Source organism: Meles meles, chromosome 3, assembly GCF_922984935.1.
Source record: "Meles meles chromosome 3, mMelMel3.1 paternal haplotype, whole genome shotgun sequence".
NCBI classification, from domain to species: Eukaryota; Metazoa; Chordata; class Mammalia; order Carnivora; family Mustelidae; genus Meles; species Meles meles.
In genome coordinates, this window is record NC_060068.1 from 147,126,593 (window position 1) to 147,146,931 (window position 20,339).

The 20,339-nt window shown below is 38.8% G+C and overlaps 1 protein-coding gene across 2 annotated transcripts in view; it reads right to left on the minus strand.

The window, feature by feature from the left end:
* Nucleotides 1–14,725: 14,725 nt before the first annotated feature.
* The window catches only part of PARP8 (poly(ADP-ribose) polymerase family member 8), a 179,291-nt gene continuing 173,677 nt past the window's right edge, over nt 14,726–20,339 (minus strand). For both annotated transcript variants that reach the window (XM_045999564.1, XM_045999563.1), the window contains exon 27: nt 14,726–19,309. In XM_045999564.1, coding sequence (XP_045855520.1) covers nt 19,207–19,309 — 103 coding nt within the window. In that variant the 3' untranslated portion in view covers nt 14,726–19,206. The remainder of the gene's footprint in view (nt 19,310–20,339) is intronic.

The window sequence follows — 20,339 nt, forward strand, 5'->3', positions numbered from 1 at the left end:
TAAAGACTTTGTAAGCTTTATATAAGGAAACTTCATGCAGAAAATTGCCATATGGATTTGATTATCTAAGTATTAGAATTTCTATATGTCAACATTATAAACAAAATTAAGTCCTTCAAAAAGCTGGTAAAATATTTGCAACCAATATGACATTGTTAATTGTATTTACTTATTTATTTTCAAAGGTTTTATTTTTATTTGAAAGAAGATAAAATGTATGAACTGGGGGAGGGGTAAAAGGAGAGGGAGAAGCAGACTTGCTGCTAAGCAGGGAGCCCCAATGCCAGGCTCCATCCCAGGACTATGAGATTATGACCTGAGACAAAGACAGACCCTTACCTGACTGAGACACCCAGGTGCCCCTGACATTGCTAATTTCAGGCTGAAAATAGGTAATGAAATAAAAATAACAATGATAGTTCAATAGTTGAATATGTAAAAACCACAAACAGAAAATTCATGAAAGAACAAAACAAAAATTTCACAAAAACTGGGGAAGCGGTCTACTTCTCAGGAGATGGAGCACACATGTTTTCCCTATTCCTCCACTAAGTACAATTACAAACACGGCATTCTATGTATAACAAACCATAAGAAGTCTATGGAACATGGAGAGGAGGTGGCAAGACTGTCTAAAGACCTGGGGATTCAAGGGATAAAATAGCAGTGAGCTTTCTGGACGTTTTCCCTCATATATACTAGACTTGGATCTGAAGAAGCCAGCAACCGAGATATATCAAAAAACACAACCAAACAAAGCCCCTACAAAAGCCTATTCTCTCTAACCAAAAGACCAGGAAAGGGGCAGCCTAGCAAAGGGAAGTTTAGACATTAATCACTCTGTTACATCCAGCCACCACAGAAAATGAAACACACACACAAAACCAACCAACCAACAAGCAAAAACACACAACTGGCTCCACCCCAACCTGTACCCACAAAGGCTGGTGTGTTCATCACTGTGCAGTGGTAATGAGGATAGCCTCCTTCTGTGGTTTTAGTGGAGGTCATGAGGGAGCACCCCTACTCCTGCTGACCAGGGAAACATCAGTGGGGGCTAGTGGGGAGCCAAATTCCCACCTGCATCCAACATTAAACAGGTGTCCACTTGCTCAAGTACCTACACAGGCTGAGCGGCGAACCTAGACTTCTATCCCATCTGGCAATAGTGAGTTGGCGGTCCAACATTTTTGGAACCAGGACCTCACAGTGTTTAAAGCACAGAAGAGGTCTCAATAACAAGATCACTTGTACTGATCCCTTTTGCTGGCTTAACTTCTTCTGGAAGGTTCTTCCTCATTAGTGTTAAGATGAGAGTTGGTGAATAAGCTAGAATAAAGGGGTAATCCTTTATGAAATTGGACCGTTTATCATGTGACTTCCTTGTTTAGTGTCCTGGCCAGGAAGCTGAAGTGTAGTGACATGGGTGGCTGGGGAGGGACTGGTGAGAAACCCTGGAGCAGAGCAAGTTCAGAGTTAACTGAACTTGTTAAGGCTGAGCAAGAAATCAGTCATGACAGCTGTGCAGTCCTGCCCCGTCCCTATGCGTGTACAAAGGGAGGAAGCAGTTGAGCTCCAACTCTGACCATCAACACGGAGGACTCAGAAGCAGCACTTGTCAGCATTCAGGAAGTGAAGGTGACCTGTTCCATGAGCAGTCTACACAGAACTTGAGTCAGGTTTTGGATTCCATAAAGTATCGACCTGGGCAGTTAAACTAATTATATCTAAAGTTCAAGGAAGGGCACCTGGGTGGCTCAGTTGGCTAAGCATCTGTCTTTGGCTCAGGTCATGATCCCAGGGTCCTGGTATCAAGTCCCACAAGAGGGTCCCTGCTCAGTGGGGAGTCGGGCTCTCCCTCTACTCCTCCCACCTCCTTATGCTCTTTCTCTCTCAAATTTTTAAAAATTCTTTAAAGCTCAAAGAGTAAGGAGAAAATAAAATAATTGTAAAAACTTAACATGGTGGTAAAAACACAGCTTCCTGACACTCTGCAGTCTTCTTTTCTCATTTTCGAATGATTCTAGATGTATATGACATTTTTCGTAGCGTTTCAGGCAATTGGCACATTGGCCATCTGGCAGGCAGCGAAGGAGCACACCTCTGACATTGTAAGGCAATGCATCAGTGGTTAAAAGCAAAACAAATGGTGGCTGGTGTTTATTATAACGGAACGGCATAGACCCGGAGGTTCTTAACTCATCCGTATTTATGGAGGCATCTTCACAAGGAAACATCCACTGTCACTGAAAATCATTTCTAACAAGACAAAATATTTCAGCCAACTGTTACTTTTTGTGACAAAAATAAACAACAGACAAACAAAAAAGGTAAAAATTAAGTAATCTTAAATGCTTGCTTTGTTTCTGAAATGGGTCTCTTAGCGATAACAAAATTGGGGGGACGTTCTTGTATTTTCCTCACTTGCAATTGTTCAATGATTTTGCAGGATGAATCCAAACTCTTTAGTTTGGACATGAGGCCTTTTATAGTTTAGATCATCTTCTAATTTGATTTCCTTAATCTAAACAGTATTTCTCACCCATGAAGCAATACTCAGTAGGTCCCTGAACACATATAGCCTTCTTCTTCCTTTGTCTTTATCTCTGTTCACATGGCTTCTGACTCGTGGAAAGCATATTATCTACTGCTCACCTGCACATTTTCCTCCTTCAAAACTGAATTTCCCTAAACTCTCAAAACACACCAAGCACTTCTTTTTGTGTTCCTGCGCACGTCCATTTGATCACATTTAATGTATATACTATAATCATCTGTACACCTTTTAACCTTCCCTCCACAAAGTCCGTTCATTTAATAGATACTGAGTCATAAATATGTGTGAGGCTCTCTTCTGAGCACAAGGAATACAGCAGTTGTAGACGTCAGGGTCTAAACTAGAAAAAACTTGAGAGTGTTTACAACAGAGGAGATTTAATTTAGGGTATTGGTTAGAGAAGATGAGAACCAAAGAGAGCAAGGGGAAACAGTCCGGAAGTTAACAATACCCAGGAAGGCACCATCTGGGAACTAGAGAAGCTAAAAGAAGAAGAGACCTACAAGAGCCCAGGGGTGGAGATCGCGTTTCAGAAACTGGACCCACACAAGCTTGCCCTGCAGGAGTTAGCTGGAGGCATGGCGGTGGGGAAGGGAGGCAGCTTCTGTGAGAGAGGCCAGCAGAAGAACAAATGGAAGGAGAAATTTCCCTCTTCTCCCTTCTGTTCTCCAGTCTCCTGCTAGTGCTCCCCATTGTCAAGTCCATCTGGAAGCCAGCTAAAGCAGGGACATGAGAAATATAGTAGGTTTGGCTCCCACTAGGACACAGAGCAGAGCAGTGGAAGGGCGCAGAGTGAATCTAAAGGCAAAAATGTCCAGGACCATCACAGCCTTGAAGATTTTTATTTTTTTTTAAATTTTCCTGCCCTCATGAGTGTATGAGCAGTTCACTCTATCTCACCTCTGTATCCTTAACTCCTTGCACAGGGACTGCACATAGTACTTGGCCAACATGCATCTTGGATGCCTTAATTGAAGAATTAAAAAGCCCTACAGATAAATAATCTTTAGGGTCTCCTGGTTCCCTCCACATCTCCAACTGCTCCTTGAGAAAATACTTTGGATGACAGCTTTACTTCTTAATACTAAATAAAGAGCATAGCTTCCACTTCCCGCATGGGTAGCTTACGAGCCTTCTATATGTGTTGTGTTTTCTGGGTGTTTTATTTGGACCTCATAAATTTGATACTATTCCAAGTTTTCATAGTCCAGAAGATTACCAAGGTCACTGTACTCCAGGCAATGTGAATTGGTTCGACAATCTCTGGGTTTCATTCTGCTGTATTTCACAGAACATAGCCTGTCCCTGCAACCCCTCTTGCAGAAGCTGTATTCAACTGTCTGTAAGCAGAGCATTAGATTTGCTGTCTGCAGCCTGGGCAGACGAGAGGGCACTGCAATTGATCTCAAGCTCTTCTGGAGCAGACATTTCCAGGATTCTGCTCAACTTGTTGGCAAAACTCTCTAAGTGTTGTGAGTAGCATTTATATTAGCAGCTGTTCTTCTCATTCCTATAAGGTCCTCTCACTGGCCAAGGTCTTTTTCTGGGCCATTATCAATGCCAAAATTAGCCCAAAAGGCATGGATAAAGACTTCATAAACACGGCATAAAAGTGATTAAGTTCAGCAAACATTTTGGCATGTTGATTCTGTGCTTGGCATTGTGCTGATCAGAGGGAGGGAACCAAAATCACAGAGCATCATCATTATCATTCTTATTATTAAGGACTGCACAGAACATACACTCCTGGAGGGTAAGGATTGAGGGGACCAGCTTTGTATCCACCCAGTGCTCGGCAGAGAAGCTGGAGTCTAGTTAACCACTTATTTATCTATTTATTTATTTTTAAATTTATTATTATTATTATTGTTATTAATTTAGTTCTACTCAAGTAGAACTCAATACAGAAACGCATCAAGTTGCTTACTGTGTCTGTCCTATTAGAAAATGCCCTAACTTCAGTCCTGATTTATTTGGTTGGGGAAAATCCATACTGTTTACACACCTCAGCCTCTATGGTGTCTCTTAGTTCTCTTGCTCTCTGTCTACCCTCTGTTTGCATTTCAGGATTATTAGAGTTTAAGAAAAAGAGTGAAGAAGATAAGGAAGGTAGAGATGAGAAAGGCAAAATCAGAGTAAACGGAGAGATAAGACACAGCTCCATGCACTGAAAGGGAGTAAAATAATGAAAAACTATTCTCTTCCACTGCACACTCACTGTTTCCACTCTCGTGTGGACTCTTGTGAAGTTCTCCTTGATTAGAAGTTTTGCCCCCTCCTTCCCCCCTGCATCCATGGCCCAAAGATGCGTTTCTACTGGGCCTACAGGAGTATTTTCAATGCAGGATATACTTCCCTGGTAGGCCTGGGTAGGGATTGCTCTCATGCACAAATGTGATCTTGCTGCTTTCACTAATTCATTTCTGCATTGGGCAACTGGCTCATTTCCTAGGGTATCCTGAGTTCCTACTCTGTAGAAGGCATTGGACTAAGCCAAATGGGCCAGATGAATGAGTCCTGGGTCTCAGCCTCAGAAGACATGAAGAGACATCAATATGAATGAATAGGTACATTTGTGAGATAAATTTAAATAGAAGTACCTATGGATGCTGTGTGGACAAAGAAGTAGGAAAGATTAATATTATATTGGATTTTTCTTAGCTACATATCCAGTCTTTCTCAAACCTTCTCATTCTCTGCTCTCAACACTCAATTACCTTGGTCAATTCGATTGGTCTATTCAAGAATTGTTTGTTGACTACTTGCTATATGCTGAACTTTGCAGAAATCGAAAGTATAAGTGATATTTTCTTGGGGCATCTGGGTGGTTCAGTCAGTTGAGCATCGGACCCTTGATTTCAGCTCAGGTCACGATCTCAGGGTCGTGGGATTGATCCCCAACTCAGGCTCTGCTTTCAGTGGGGACTCTGCTTGAGATTATCTCTTTCTGACCAATTGTGCTCACTCTCTTTCCCTCTCTCTTTAAAACAAATAAATACATAAATCTTTAAAAATGATATATTTTTTCCTCCTGGGTCTTCACAAAATATTAGGGAGACAAAAAAAATAAATAAACCAACCAACCTCATGGCACACCTCTAAATAATAAGATTATACTGTGGAAGGAGGCCATGAAGGAGACAGAGCTTAGCTTGGGGTTGTAGGTATATATTGGGGATTTGTACCTGGAAAACAGAAGAAAAGGACTTTCTAGGCAGGGGGAGAAACTTGGGGTCTGAGAGTAGACTCATGGTGGGTTGAAAGGACATAAGAAAAGTGTTGAGGATAGGAGAGTGTTGGGATTGAGAGTGTTGGGATAGGAGAGATGGTGAGAGAAAAGGTTGTATTGATGGGTACAAATTATACAGAGTCTAGAAATCCCAGAAAATTAAAAGTCTAATTAATTGGGGTATCCAGAGTACTCAGGAGTCCATTCTGCACTTTCTGGGAAAACAAAGGTCCAGTGAATGAATTCCAGGCTTTCATTAGCCAATTGAACACACAAGATAGTTCTGTTGTTGAAGAGACTTTGGTATCTTGCAGCCTGGACTTAATATTTAACTTCTCACCTTTGCCATCTTTATTAAATGTCAGTCTCTGTCGCTGCCTTATTTAAGCCTTTTCACTTTGATCTCTCCGCTGTTGTGAGGTCTGTTGGTGGTTTACGTGGAAAATCGTGGTTACCTAGATTCCTAAATTGTGCTCATGTGGCTCACCTTTTGTCTGCATGTCCTAAAATGATGACAGCTTGTCAACAATGTCACAGCCCAGTATGGGCCAACTTTTCACCTTCTCACCTTCCACACTGACGTTTCTGAAAATATGTCAACACAGTGGCTTGGAGTGCGGTTGAGGAGGTGTGGGTAGGGGAGCAGCTGCAGTCGTGCTGAAGAAAGCACTCACGTAGACAAATAAAGTGGAAAACAGCAGACAAATAAACATATATATAGAGAGAGACCTGAAAGCTAGATGACTTAAAGGTGGCAGTCCTATAAAGAAAAACCAAGCTACTAAGCACTTAAACAAGTTGAATATTGTTTATAAAAGGTAGCATGGGAAATCAGTGTGGGACAGAGTCAGGGTTAACATGAGGTCTCTAGCTAAGAGGCAGAGAAATAAATTTCTTGATACTCTTCTTGGTGTCCCACTTTCCCCGTTGCTTTCGACCTGGGTCCTTTGCTCCGTGGGCTGTGGAAGGAAAGGCGGCTTCCTTCTTAACTTCTCCCCTAGTGCCCACCTCCTCAGCACACATGAAGGAAAACACTCATGGATAATCTTTCCAAGTTTCCTGAGGGCTTTTCCAATCGGGAAGGAGGACCCGAGCTTATCGGGTATTCCTTCCCAACTTTCTTTCTTTTTTGCCCACAGGAAAAAAAGTAGGATGCTCAAAGGAATAAAGTAGTTCCACCTAATATGGCGAAGGAATTTCTCTCTTTCTGTACCTCCTGGGAGTTTCATAAATGAAGCTGAAACAGGAAGTTTATCCCTCCTGAGGATGAGGGGAGGGACCAGCGGCGACTGGAGGATATAGTTTTGAGGGAAGGGGGAATCTTAAGGGTTTACCTTCTTCTTTTTATTTCATTTCCCTAGCCAACAACCACAGGAATCCTGAACAGGCCTGGCCAGGCTTTGACGTGACAAACAGGTTGTGAGGAAGCTATCAAAACACTATTTTTAAGACAGAATAGGAAACAGAATCAGGATCCCAAGTTGAGGTTCAACTATTTTCTTTTTCCCCAGAGGGGATTTCCAGTTGCTACTGGCACAAGTACCATTTTGCTGTACTGAATGTGCAAAACAAGACTTGGACATATTAGTTTACTTTCAGTTTATAGTTTGGGACCATTGTGGGGGAAGGACAGAAACCGCTTAAGGAAGTGATAGCATGCAGTAATTCTGCTGTGCCCACAAATCTTTAAGTTATAGGTCTTCAATCATTCAAAAATACTTGCTGCTAAGTTACTCAGGTCTTGGAGGACACCAAAAAATAAAATTTTTATCCGGATGAGCTTCAGTCTAGTGGAAGAAATGAAGCAAGTCTGTTGCTCATACCTACAGCAGAATGTGATGGAACACACGAGAAATGTTCATGTTAATGGCTGTAAGACTGCATTTGGTGACAGGCTTCAGAGACGATGTAGGATTCCCCTTGAGATTTTTAAGGAAAGATAAAAGCCCACCAATCTGACAGCAGTAATGGGTAGAATGATTTGACTTTTAGGGAAATGGGGTGAGGAAAGATAGAATGAACAAAGTCCGAGGTTTGGTGGATTCAGAGATTAATGGGGATCCCAGTTTGACTGGAAGTAACAGTCATGGGAGGTGACACATATATGAAAATAGAAAACTGTTCAGTTTCTTCATATAAGATCTCAGTGCCGTGTTAGAATCTGTGGTCCATGAAGTAATGAGAAACCACAAAATCTTTTGAGCAGGACCGGACCATGATGAGATCTTCAAGGCTGGGTGAGAGGTTTCCTTCCATGTCCCCCCTATCACCTCACATAGCATCTTGGATTGAAACTGCCTCCAGCTGTCCTCACTTAGTGATTGTGGACCCTTGCAAGGCAGGAACCACTTCTTGGATGGTGAAAACGAGCATCTAGAGAACACGTGTCACAAAAACTGGTCCATACCAGGGGCTAAATAAATAAATAAATAAATAATTTGAAGAGATAAATGAAAATATTAGAGCTGACAAATATTGAAGCATTCCAGGGGGAGCAGAGAAATTTTTGGATGGAGATCTGACAGCTCTTAAGACTGAGTGGATTTAGTGGGCAAGAAAAATGGTTTTCAACGTGGTGACTTCGCAAATGGAGGTGACTTGAACACAAAAAAGGTAGTCAATAAGCCATCAGCGCTGTCATTTCGATGGGAAAAGATGCTAGTGCACTTCCAAACCCTCATTCTTTAAAGTATGCAAGCAGAAATAGAATTCCAGATTCCTGAAAACTTCTGTCATTCAGATAATATTATAAAACAAAATCAATGTTTACAAAATTTACTATTTGCTTGCATATTTAAAAAAAAACAACTTCTGTACATTAAAAAACAAATCGATGTGTTTGTCAGATGCCTTTTGAATGTCTATGTAGCTGATTATCTTGCCTCTTTTCTAATGTATGACCGGTCCCTTTTACCCTCTATGAATTAAGGAAACTTCTATAAGGAGGATGGAAAGAAAGGGTGGATCTATTATTCTTTGTTATATGATGTAGCTGATAATTTGTCTTGTTACTTCTCCCAAATCACCCTGGTTGAGTAGCAGAAATGGAAAAGATACAAAAGCAATGGGAAGAGACTGTGGTCCCCGTCAGTCCAAACAGGGGGGACTCACTCTTCTTCACTTTCTTCAGTAATACTAATAGAAATTTAAAATGCTATTAAACTAAAAGGCTTTAAAAAAATTAAACACTGGGGGCACCTGGGTGGCTCAGTGGGTTAAAGTCTCTGCCTTCGGCTCAGGTCATGATCCCAGGGTCCTGGGATCGAGGCCCACATTGGGCTTTCTGCTCCGCAGGGAGCCTGCTTCCTCCTCTCTCTCTGCCTGCCTCTCTGCCAGCCTCTCTGCCTAGTTGTGATTTCTGTCAAATTAAAAAATATATATATAATATTAAAAAATGCAACACTGAATACTTAACAGATTAAAAGTATGAAATTAAGCATAACATTAGCAGAGAGACACTACCGGTGGTAGCAGGAAGAGTATGATGTTGAGGAATGCAATTTTTTACCCAAAGAGCCCCAGAAATTGTGTTAACTATGTCAGTGCTCCAAGAGAACTACAAAGTATTGCAGGAATTTGGAGCAGGGAGTCATCATCTATGGCTGGGTGATCCAGAAAGTATTCATGTACTTGAAGGTACATGAGTTTGGCCTTGAATTATGGATAGATTTGCAATAGGCAGAAACACAAGGAAAAAAATTCCAAATAATAAATTGTAGAAAGCTATACCTCTCCACGGCTGCTGCATCTCAGCACCTGAATATTGATTATGCTATAAGCCTACAACTATTAAGAAATACGTATCCCAGAAGTTAACCCAGAAACACATAAAGAATAGAAACACTCCCAATTACACAGCTGCAAAAATTTAGTTAGGTGTCACAGAGTAGTAAGTATGTATAATAAAACTCAAGCTCATTACAATTTATACCATGTTAGAAGAAAGCAATTCTTTTGGAAGGAGCCTTATTTCACCACTGACTTATAATTATAGATGTACTTAATTCCATCACTGATTTATTTTTATTGGTGATGAAGCTTAGAACTTTAGCTTAAAGTATCTCTCTTCCATGTATGTCAAGCAATTAATGACCTGTAAATGAACTCTTAAATATGCTAAGCAGCTCATTATTTAAGATGATTATTTAGCAAAGCAATGATCCTATGATTATGCAAATTACTGACATTAAATCATAAATCTGTGAGTATCCAGTTTTATGTTTCATTCTGGACCCTCAAAATGACCTTCCAAACCAGGTATTTATTGCTTGATCCAAAGTTAAGATGAATAACCAGACGATGAAAACGTATACTTCAAGGGTAACGAGAGACAGTGGCTGTTAGCAACTTCCGGGGATTTCTAGGTTTCCTTCCGCTGATGGAGTTGGAACTGGTCCCCATCCGATGATGGGGATGACGATGGTGATGATGGTGATGGTAGCTGAGGCTTACTAATTCCTCCTGCAGAGTAGTTGTTTAGATTTATGAATAGATTATGTGCCAGAGGACATATTCTAAAGATTTTGGGCTTTAATATTGCTTAATTTGAAGACCATCTTCATCAGACAGACATTTATAAGTTACTTTTTATGTATGTATCAAGTGCCAAAATCATTCACTAGGGATTGAAAATAATCCTTGCCTGGGAGCAAGGGTGACCAGGGGTAAGAAGCAGGCGATCAATAAAACTTTTCATTGTGTGCTAAGTGAGATGGATGAGCTCTGGGCAGATCCTCGGAGATATAGAAGACTCACCTGGTCCAGTGTGGGAGGAAGAGGGAAGGGGGCAGAGGTGAAAACAGTTTGAAGGCTAAGGGGAATAAAACTTGGAGATGGGAAGTGGGACTGTTTCAGGCAGAGAGAAAAAGCCTGGGAGAAGTGAGGAGCAACAGGCTGTTCTCTGGACTGCGGATACTCACTGAGGCCCCAGTGCTGAGTACCAGCGTCGCCGTGGTGTTGGTTAAATATGAAGCTAGAGAGGGGAAAGAGGGAAGAAGAGGCCAGAAGTTTTATTTTGAGGAATATGTTAGGAGACATTAGAAGATTTTAAGGAAGGGACCTATAGATCAGGTTCGCATTTCAGAAAAATCAGCCTTATGAAAGGGGGTCAAACCACTTGTGGTATTAAAAATATCCAGTAGCCTATTTAGCTGGGACCAAAGGGCAGGAGGGTCTTATGTGCACTGAGTTAACTCTTGAGTTGCTGCCTCCAGGCATGTGTAAGTGCAGCAGCGTCTACTTACTAACATACAGAGATACTCAGTGTCGTAGCCACCATAAGGCTGTACGCATACATGCTAGCTCAGTATCTGTTCTGGGTGGGAAGCACCGCATTCAGTCAAGGAGATCCATAGCACGTTACTGATACAACCCATATAGAAGTTAACAAAAGAAGTCCCAGGAGAGATCAAGACACTTGAATGCACTCAAGAAACCCACAAAGAGAAATTAAATGGCTTGGGTATTAATTGGTGGGGATTGAGTGAAAGGGAGGGTAATAGGGGATGACTTGTTCTGGCTTGAGTAAACAGGTGCATGGGGTGGCCATTCAATGGTTCATGGAGAGACGTGGGAAAGGAGAGTGGAATAGCTAGGGGTGGAGACATCAGGCTGTTTATTTGAGGTATCTCTGGAACCCTGAGGAAGAGATGTTTGCTTGGCATTACTTGATCCTGTAAATTGGAAGCTCAGGAGAGAGAGAGGAACAAGACCGGCAGGTTGAGGAATCATCGTTACAGGTCGGAGTTGGAGCCATTCATGGTGGACAATGTCTTCCAAGTACAGCATATAGAGTGAGGGGCCACCAGCTTGAGCAGTGAGTCTTAAGTGTTCCCGAGGTGATAATGCTTTGTACACACACACACACACACACACACACTGGACAACACCCACACAATTTAATGGATCTAGGAAATGATACATCATATCAAAACAGATACGAGATTTACTAACCTACTGCAACCACTCTCTTACACAGCTCAGTGCGTACAGGTTTCCTAGGTGGAGGGCAAAGGGCATTCACAAACATGTCCCTTTTTTGGATCAGGATATTCCATCCTACTCTGCACATGGAAGAATATGTGCTTTTATAGACTTGGTGTAGAGACATTGTTTTCAGTTAGCTCTTCTCTTTTTCCCAAACACTGAGAGGAATATGAGAATTTTAACTGATCTCCAATAAAAAATTCAGAGGAAAATTATTAATTTATATTGTTATCCTAACATATAAATTGTGTCTCTTGTTTGCTAATTTTCTGCTTTTTCCTAAATTCTGTTTTGTCTATGTATTCTTTTTCTCAATTCTTCTCCGGGCCTCCATACCCTTGAGAATCATTAAAACTGATTCATAGCTTCTTGCTTTCTGCCTCTCTTAGAAATCCTTCTGATTATGGCTGCCAACGTTACTTCCAAAACTCCACTTCCATGACATCACTCACCCAGAGCTGGCAACGACTCTTCCATTGCCAATTACATCAAGCAGACTTCTTTCCCTCCAGGCTCTCTAGAATAAAATCACACCTAGCCTATGAATAGTTTTGATGATTCCCTGATAGAGTTCTTCAAGGCAATCAGACCTAAAAATCTTCATTGACTACCCGCCCTAGTCTGCTCTAATTCTTCCACTTGTTTTCTGTTTTGCAGAGCTCGGATCTCAGCAATAATAAACATGGATTTTCAGAGATTCAGAAACTCTGGCCCTAGGTTTGGAGCCTAGTAATTCTTTTTTTTTTTTTTTTTTTTTTTTTTAAGATTTTATTCATTTATTCGGCAGAGAGAGATCACAAGTAGGCAGAAAGGCAGGCAGAGAGAGAGAGAGAGGGAAGCAGGCTCCCTGCTGAGCAGAGAGCCCGATGTGGGGCTCGATCCCAGGACCCTGAGATCGTGACCTGAGCCGAAGGCAGCGGCTTAACCCACTGAGCCACCCAGGCGCCCCGCCTAGTAATTCTTTTGACAAACTGTTTAATTTCTTATCTATAAGGTAAAGAAATCTGCTAGCACCTTTCATAGACTTATTCTGAAGGGTAAATGAGACTGTTTATGTGAACATGCTTCCTAAATTACAAAGTTTTAGATAAAGCAAATCCTATGTAATCAAAATTTCTCTTATCTGAAATTCAAGAATACATGATGTTTTTTATAAAGATTTTATTTATTTATTTGACAGACAGAGATCACAAGTAGGCAGAGAAGCAGGTAGAAAGAGAGGAAGGGAAGCAGGCTCCCTGCTGAGCAGGGAGCCCAATGTGGGGCTCGATCCCAGGACCCTGGGATCATGACCTGAGCTGAAAGCAGAGGCTTTAACCCACTGAGCCACCCAGGCGCCCCAAGAATACATGATTTTTAAACAATGTATATGTTTGATAGCTTGGAAATTTTCCGTGTTCCTAGATACAAGTTAGAAGTCACTACTATTTGAAATAATTAAAAAAAAGGGACTTGGAGGTTGGGAACAGAAATAAAGGCCAAATAAATACTCAAGAACTTATTGGGGGTTTTCAACATTGGTTTTCCAAAAGGGCAGGCTTAAAAGGGTTTTAAGTTGACCTAGGATGTAGGACTACACTCTTGCCAACTATATTCCTGTGAAGAGGAATGCAGTCTAAGTGTAAAGGGAATGGCAGTTCTGGAAGTAAGACTGAGCCATGAAGTCACAAAGATATCAAAAATTTGGCTGAGGAATCAAAAGCTAAAAATTCAAAAAATTAAGTGCTTTCTAGTGTATGTATTATCTACAACAAAGGAGAAACAGATATACAAGTAAACCATTATAACTTTGTTGCAAAAAGATTACAAAAAGTATCTGGTAATTAAGTAAATGGAAATTAGTAACATGCTACTCAACACTAATTTAAAGACTGAAAATGTCATTTGAATTGCAGATTCTAGTTCAATGAATTCGAAAGTATTTATGAGTTTGCGTGGGTTCACTCAAGACCTTTGCATCTGTAAGTCTACTTTCCTTCATATGCCAACAACTTTCCTCTCCTTTGTTTTAAAGGCCTTGTCCTAGGGTTGGGGAAGGTCTGTGGGATACTGAGGGTCCGGCTAACACCATGGATCTTCCATGGTATTTCCCCCATAGCTATGATGTAGCTCATCTGCTCTCTTCCTAGGCGTTGCTTGCATTTTGGTCTTTTCCATTCAACATTGTTGTTTTTGTGCAATTCATGAATTATTTCCAAACATAATTTGCTGTCCCCAATAGACTGAAGGTTCCTTAAGGCCAACACAAAATCTCTATTCCTTATAAAGATACTGTGACTGCAAATACGCACACCAGACTCTTAACAAGTATTTCTAGAGTAACTAAAATCAAGTCTGATAAACAGAAGTTTGTTATTTATGGTTTCTCAACTGTAAAGGTAACATGAGTAAAGAATGTTATTTCTTGTGGAAATCTGAACTTAGTTCCTCATATTTACCATTCAAGTGTTAAGAAAAGCAAATTTGTTTACAGACTAATGTCTTATTCAGTTACTGAAATGTCTGTTATTAAAAGTAGTGGTTTAAAAATCATTTTCCAATCACTAATGAAGTCTGAAATGCTTAGAAAATTCAAGATGGTTCCTTTGAAATGCTCCTTTTGATATTATGCCTAGGTGATTATAGAGCATACTTACAAAATATATTAATATTTTGTTTCAGTCCTGTACTTCTTGACAGAATATGAGGTAAAAATGGTACTCAACATGGCTAGTTAAATCTGTCACAAGTATGTGGGGGGAATACTGGCAAGAAGGTTTTTTTTTTTTTTTCTTTCTCTTATTCCCTCTTATTTTAAAAGAATTTTATAAGTGAAAAAGGCAACATCGTTTTTAGAGTTAGTTGAGAATTTCAAATATCTAGTCCCCAGAAGCAAGATTCATCATCAGGAATATCTAAGGCCTATCCGGGTTTTCAAAATAGTGCCCACATATACCGTACTTGTTGAACAAATTCAGATTTATTGAAAGTAAACATTTACATTGGCTACAATGTTAGAACTATTACAAAGCTGGATAAAAGAGGCTTAAGTAGCAGTAGAAAGCAAGTGCAATAAAAAGTGAATAGAGAAAATATTTGGCCTTAGTGATCTCTTGGCAGTATTTACATTATGTACATATTGTTAAATATTTATAATAACTCTAAGGCACCAAAGGCTAAATAGCAGGTTGCAATACTATTTTGTGCACAAAAGTCAAGAAATTTATTGTAAAGAAGGCTGGATAGTTAAAGAAACATAGGCATCTCTTAATGTTTACATAAAGGAGTGGCTGCATTTTTTTAAGTCTCAAATCATACATTAAATATTGGGCAGATTGAAGAAAGTATTTTTAGAACATTAAATTACATTGACTATGTAAATAAGCACTATTTTTTTTACTGACTTGCTGGTAAATGTGTAATGTAATGTATTCTTCAACACAGCTTTTTCACACTCATGGATATGTTTTGTCTAAAAACTACTTGAAATTCTTTTAACCTACAAAAACCTATCCTAATATATCATAGTGTATACAAAATCTTCAGGAAAATTGACTGGACAGTAATATACATCAAATTTATATATAATATGACAAAAATTTAGCAGGCATTCAATGCCAAAATAACTGAATATTCAGTCTGCCATTCTGGCAAAGCAGTTGAGGATTTTAATCCTTTAACTGTGAAGTGGGCAATTGTTTGTGACTTAGGTGAATGGACATCAAATTGGCCCATGGAGAAAACCAATCTTAAAGGGAACTAATTATATTCAAATTTTGCCTTGAAACCCCTTCACATAACTCATTGGGTCTTAGCTGTATCATTCATCACCAGTGACTGAAATATCCTTATTTCTGCAATGTGAAGAGGTAATTGACAGGATCTACGTCCAGCGGTCTTGGCTGAATTATTTGAGTTAACTTCCATTAGCAAAATTTTATTGTTCCTTCAACTGGAAACTAATTTACCTTAACAAACAGTCTATCATTTGTCTTGAGGTAGTGTTATAATGAAGAATTCAGCAGAGCAATCAAAAAACATCCTAATATTTTTACAATGTGCTTCAAGTACTACTATGAAATCCACATACTTAAGTGGTAGACAGTCCAAGGCTGAGTGGCCCTTCATGACATATTAAATTACTATCTGATAAAGACATCCAGACATTAACAAGGATGATGAGTTCTTCCTTAAAACTTTCTCAAACGCCATGGCCTCTGGCGAGTTATGGTATTATGGTATAAAGTACTGCTAAAATTCTTTCAATGATATCAAAAATTCATAGACTTGCATATTAAAAGTTTCCTTTCTTTTAGCAAAGTTGAGAAAAACTGAGATGTCTTTTCTAAATTCTCAAGTTTTTCAGTGAGAGATATTCAGAATATTAACAATAGTTTTGGGGGTGGTTTCTTACATCACATATTTGATACTAAGTTTAAGGACGTGGCTCTCTTTCAAATTTTAAATTGAAAACCACCTTCACACTCAACATTTGACTGAGATTTGCTGGGCAAAAAAAATAAATAAATAAAAATCATTTCAACATGATGGACTCTAAGGCACCCAAAATGCCTTTCCATAAAGGGTTGTGGAGTACTAGGTTATACGTATATTATCACTTTTTTCTCTTTTTGAATGTCCAATCATTTTCTTCTCTTTTTAATACAGTGGACAGTGAAAGAGGACAAATTACTCATAGTGAAATGTTTACAAAATGAGTAATACAGAAAAAAAGCAGAAAAAAATTAAGGTTCTTCTTCTGGTATTTCAAGAATGAAAATAAAGGATTACCTTTGCTCAGTAGGTTCATATTATGTAGTAATGGCTACACAATTAATATAACTATAACAAAGCATCAGTGAACAGACTTCAAATATCATATAAATACAATACAATATCACATGTTTGGAATCATCCAATATGTCAATAGGTAATATCTTAATGGGGTAACTGAATCAAGGCATGATAATGTTCAAACTTCTACATTTAAAGACCTCCTTGGATCTTGGAAGCATGATATTCACTTACTAATGATAGATATTGAAATTAGATTCCTTAAAAATAAAGATAAGTATCAGGATGGTATAGTTACCCCAATACCAAAAGTTCAATTAAAAGACTTGCTCTAATACTTAGACTATTTGCTTACAAAGGTTCTGAACTTAATTTTTCAAAATAAACTTACAACCTGACATTCTGCACTGCAATAGCATTCAATGAATTACCATTAGGAGACATCTGATTTTATTATCATAAAAGATGTCCATTGTCTGTAATATTTAGTAAGCATGAAAACTAGCAACCACTTCCCTTGTCCTAACAGGTGAATCCACTTTTATTTTTATTCTTGAACTAACAGTAGAAGTTTGCGTTATGCCAGTTTTTCCTCCTTGAAATACTCTCCCCTGAGTCCTCCAAGTTACCCTTCCAATTCAGGTGCTAATACTTCACTCTTTAGAGCACACTCAACTGCGAAGTCCAACCTGAAGGATTAGGTCTGTGGTCTTAAAACTACATGTGGAGGCACTAGAGAGAGTTTCTGGAGGTGCCTCGGTGGTGCCAGTGGCCACACAGGTAGGCCTCCAAGAACTCAATTTCTAAATCTCACTAGTACGTCTTCACAGTGATGTTATAAAAGATTCAGAAGAATGTGCCACAAAATTAATTTGAAAAAGAATTTTGTTGCTTAAAATGGTTTTAAAAACCCAGTCAAAGGGATTTGGAAGACTTGGGGAATCTTGACAGAAAAAAGGCAAGTCGTCCTTGCGTCCCATGCAAAGTCTTCAAGAATCTGGTCACAGAACACTAAGGAAAATGTAGCTTGGCCCTACCATGCCGATACGATCCCTCAGTCTGGCTTTGAATTCAGAGGCACAAGTCAGAACAGATCAATGTTTCAAGTGGATCTTATCACAATGACTAATATCCCAACCACTTCCAGTCTATTTTTTTGCAGAAATAAGCGGCATATCAATTATTTACTTATTTACTTACAATTTACTTCTTATTATATAAGAAAACAAACAATTAGTAAAAACTTCTTAGATAGCAATCCTTAACAACGAGTATGACCTTTTTGCTCACCTTTAATGCCAAAGGAAATAAACACAGAAGTTATGACATTATACTTGCAAATGACTAAACATTTTTATTTATTTTTTTTCTTTCCAAATAAATTAGAATCAGATATGAGCCTTGATTCAGGGTTTGACTAGAGCGGCAGACTTGCTAATTAAACTGCTCTCATGAATGGCCTTATTCCAAAGACACCATGGAGGAAAATAAACACTGTCTAAAGCTTACAATGAATAACTTTAGGACCCAAAGAAAGAGAGATGATTTTGATGAGCACGTGACTCTTGAAAGGAAAATGCTAAGAGCTGGTGTTATTATCTATAAACTTATTTGTGTTCTTTTAATATAAAAGAAACTTCAAAGTTTGTCTTCTTTCTCAATAAGAAAAAAAAATAAGCAGAGGTATTAGATGAAAAATATAAAAAATGCTGGTGTGGTATAAATAAATTTTAAAAATGTTCCACCGTAGGAAATAAAAAATATATACTGTTTGTTTAAATTCTGAGACCTTTCTTTTACACGTATAATCATTTGAATATAGAGTTAATCCACCTGGGGCATCTGTGTTCCCCAAATTATAACTACTAGATAACATTATAAAAGAGTTGAATTTTAACTGAAGTGGAAATTATTTAAACAAATAGAAAAATTGTTTCTAAATATCTTCAGTGAATGAATGGTGGTAAATTTGACTCATATCTTGGTTTATGTCCAGATTTACTGCTTACTGAATATTATTTTCTTCTTATTAAATGAGCATAGAATCGGGGAGCTGTGCCGTCTCTGCTCGATCACACATTTGGATGCATCAGTCTATAAATATGTACATTACATACTCTTGGGCAAAGCAATGCATCTAAGACCTAATTGTTTTTGTATGAGAAAAAAATAACAAGAGAATAGGAAACGTCCCTCCCCAAAACATTTGAGTGTTCATACCACTAAGTAAATAGCACATGAGAATGTGCAAACATACTTATTGCAAAGTACTGTATAGATTTAGATGTCATTATAAAATGTTCTCAGTTCTATTTGGTAACCTAAAATGCTGGTATATAATACCAAATTTCCAATTAAAGAGTTTAATATAAAAATATCAGCACAAAACTGTTTTTTCAATCTGTTTATTGTGTGAGCAACCCAAACTTCAGTTTAAGTGCTGTTGCAATTTTATTACTAGATTCCATAACCCTACAATTGATAAATTTTATACCATTTTAGGTATTTAATGAGATACTTAGAAATACTAAGAAAAAAATCAGTATTCAAAGGGTTACTTTTGTTTATAATAACAATAAATTATTTATCATCTTCTTCAGTTCAAAATCCAGCTTTGAACCCGAGGAAGGCTTTCAAATCATGTTAATTAAATGGTGGTCCTTTAACCAGTAGCAGTTTGATTACCAATTACTCGAAGGATCTCTTTGTGAATGCCTCCTTCTTGTGTGTTAATATTCGCATCTCCAACTTGGCCATCTTCATAGCTAAAATACAAAAAAGAAACATAAGACATTTTTTTTAAAAAGACAAAACACTCAGGAGAGCGCTTAAAACCCCCTCAGAAATGCCATTGGATACTTAAAATTTAGCTAAAGGGAATCAGTAGTGAAGATGTTACTTCTCAGTTTATTTAATAAGGTGCTTGTGTTAATAAATGCAGAAAAGCTTGCATGACTACACACATGACTGTCCTACATCATGCCCTGGTTTGCCCCTTCTTTCCTTCCTTTTTCATCTGAACTTTTCCATCCCCACATAAAGCATTGCCGGTATCTTTGCCTGGTGGACATTTCCCACGCAGCTGTTCCACGAAGCCTACCGTGGAAGAGCATACCAGCTCCAGCTTTTGGTTCCCTAGGTTCCAACCATGGGAGGCCCACTCCCACTTCTCTCATTTGTTTATTTTCTGATCTGTAACATCCTTAGAAATTATTTCACATTCTGCCGCTGTTCCTTTGGCCCGCCGGCCTTCTTATTATTATTCCTTTGTGATCAGTGCCGCCTTTTTTCCTTATCACTGGTGGCTCTATGTAGTCTGACTCTAGAAGATATTCTGATTTATGCTGGTACTCCACACAAGAATGCAAGTGTGCTAAGCTATAGAAGTGGAAATATAGCATGAAAGGACAGCAATTACTAAGTCCCTTAGAAAGAAAGAAGTGTGTTTTAGATGATCATTCATTTCCTCAAATAAACTTACTTGGGCAGTAAGAATTTTCCAGGAAAGAATTTTTAAACTTCTGTGATAAGATTCAGAAGGAGAATAGGTGATGAATTAATTTTACTTTGTGCAAATGACTTCAAGCAGAAGCTTTCGAGAAGTAGTAATTACTTCAAAATAGATAACCAGGCTTGTAAGCAGCCTCAAAGATTTATGAACACCACTGTCTTTTCCTCACTACATAAAAATTCTCCTGGAATAGCACAATACAGGAAAATGGAAGAGATGACGTACAGCAATGAGAACTCAGGTCCTTACATAATTCACTGCTTAAACACCCAGTGATAACTGAA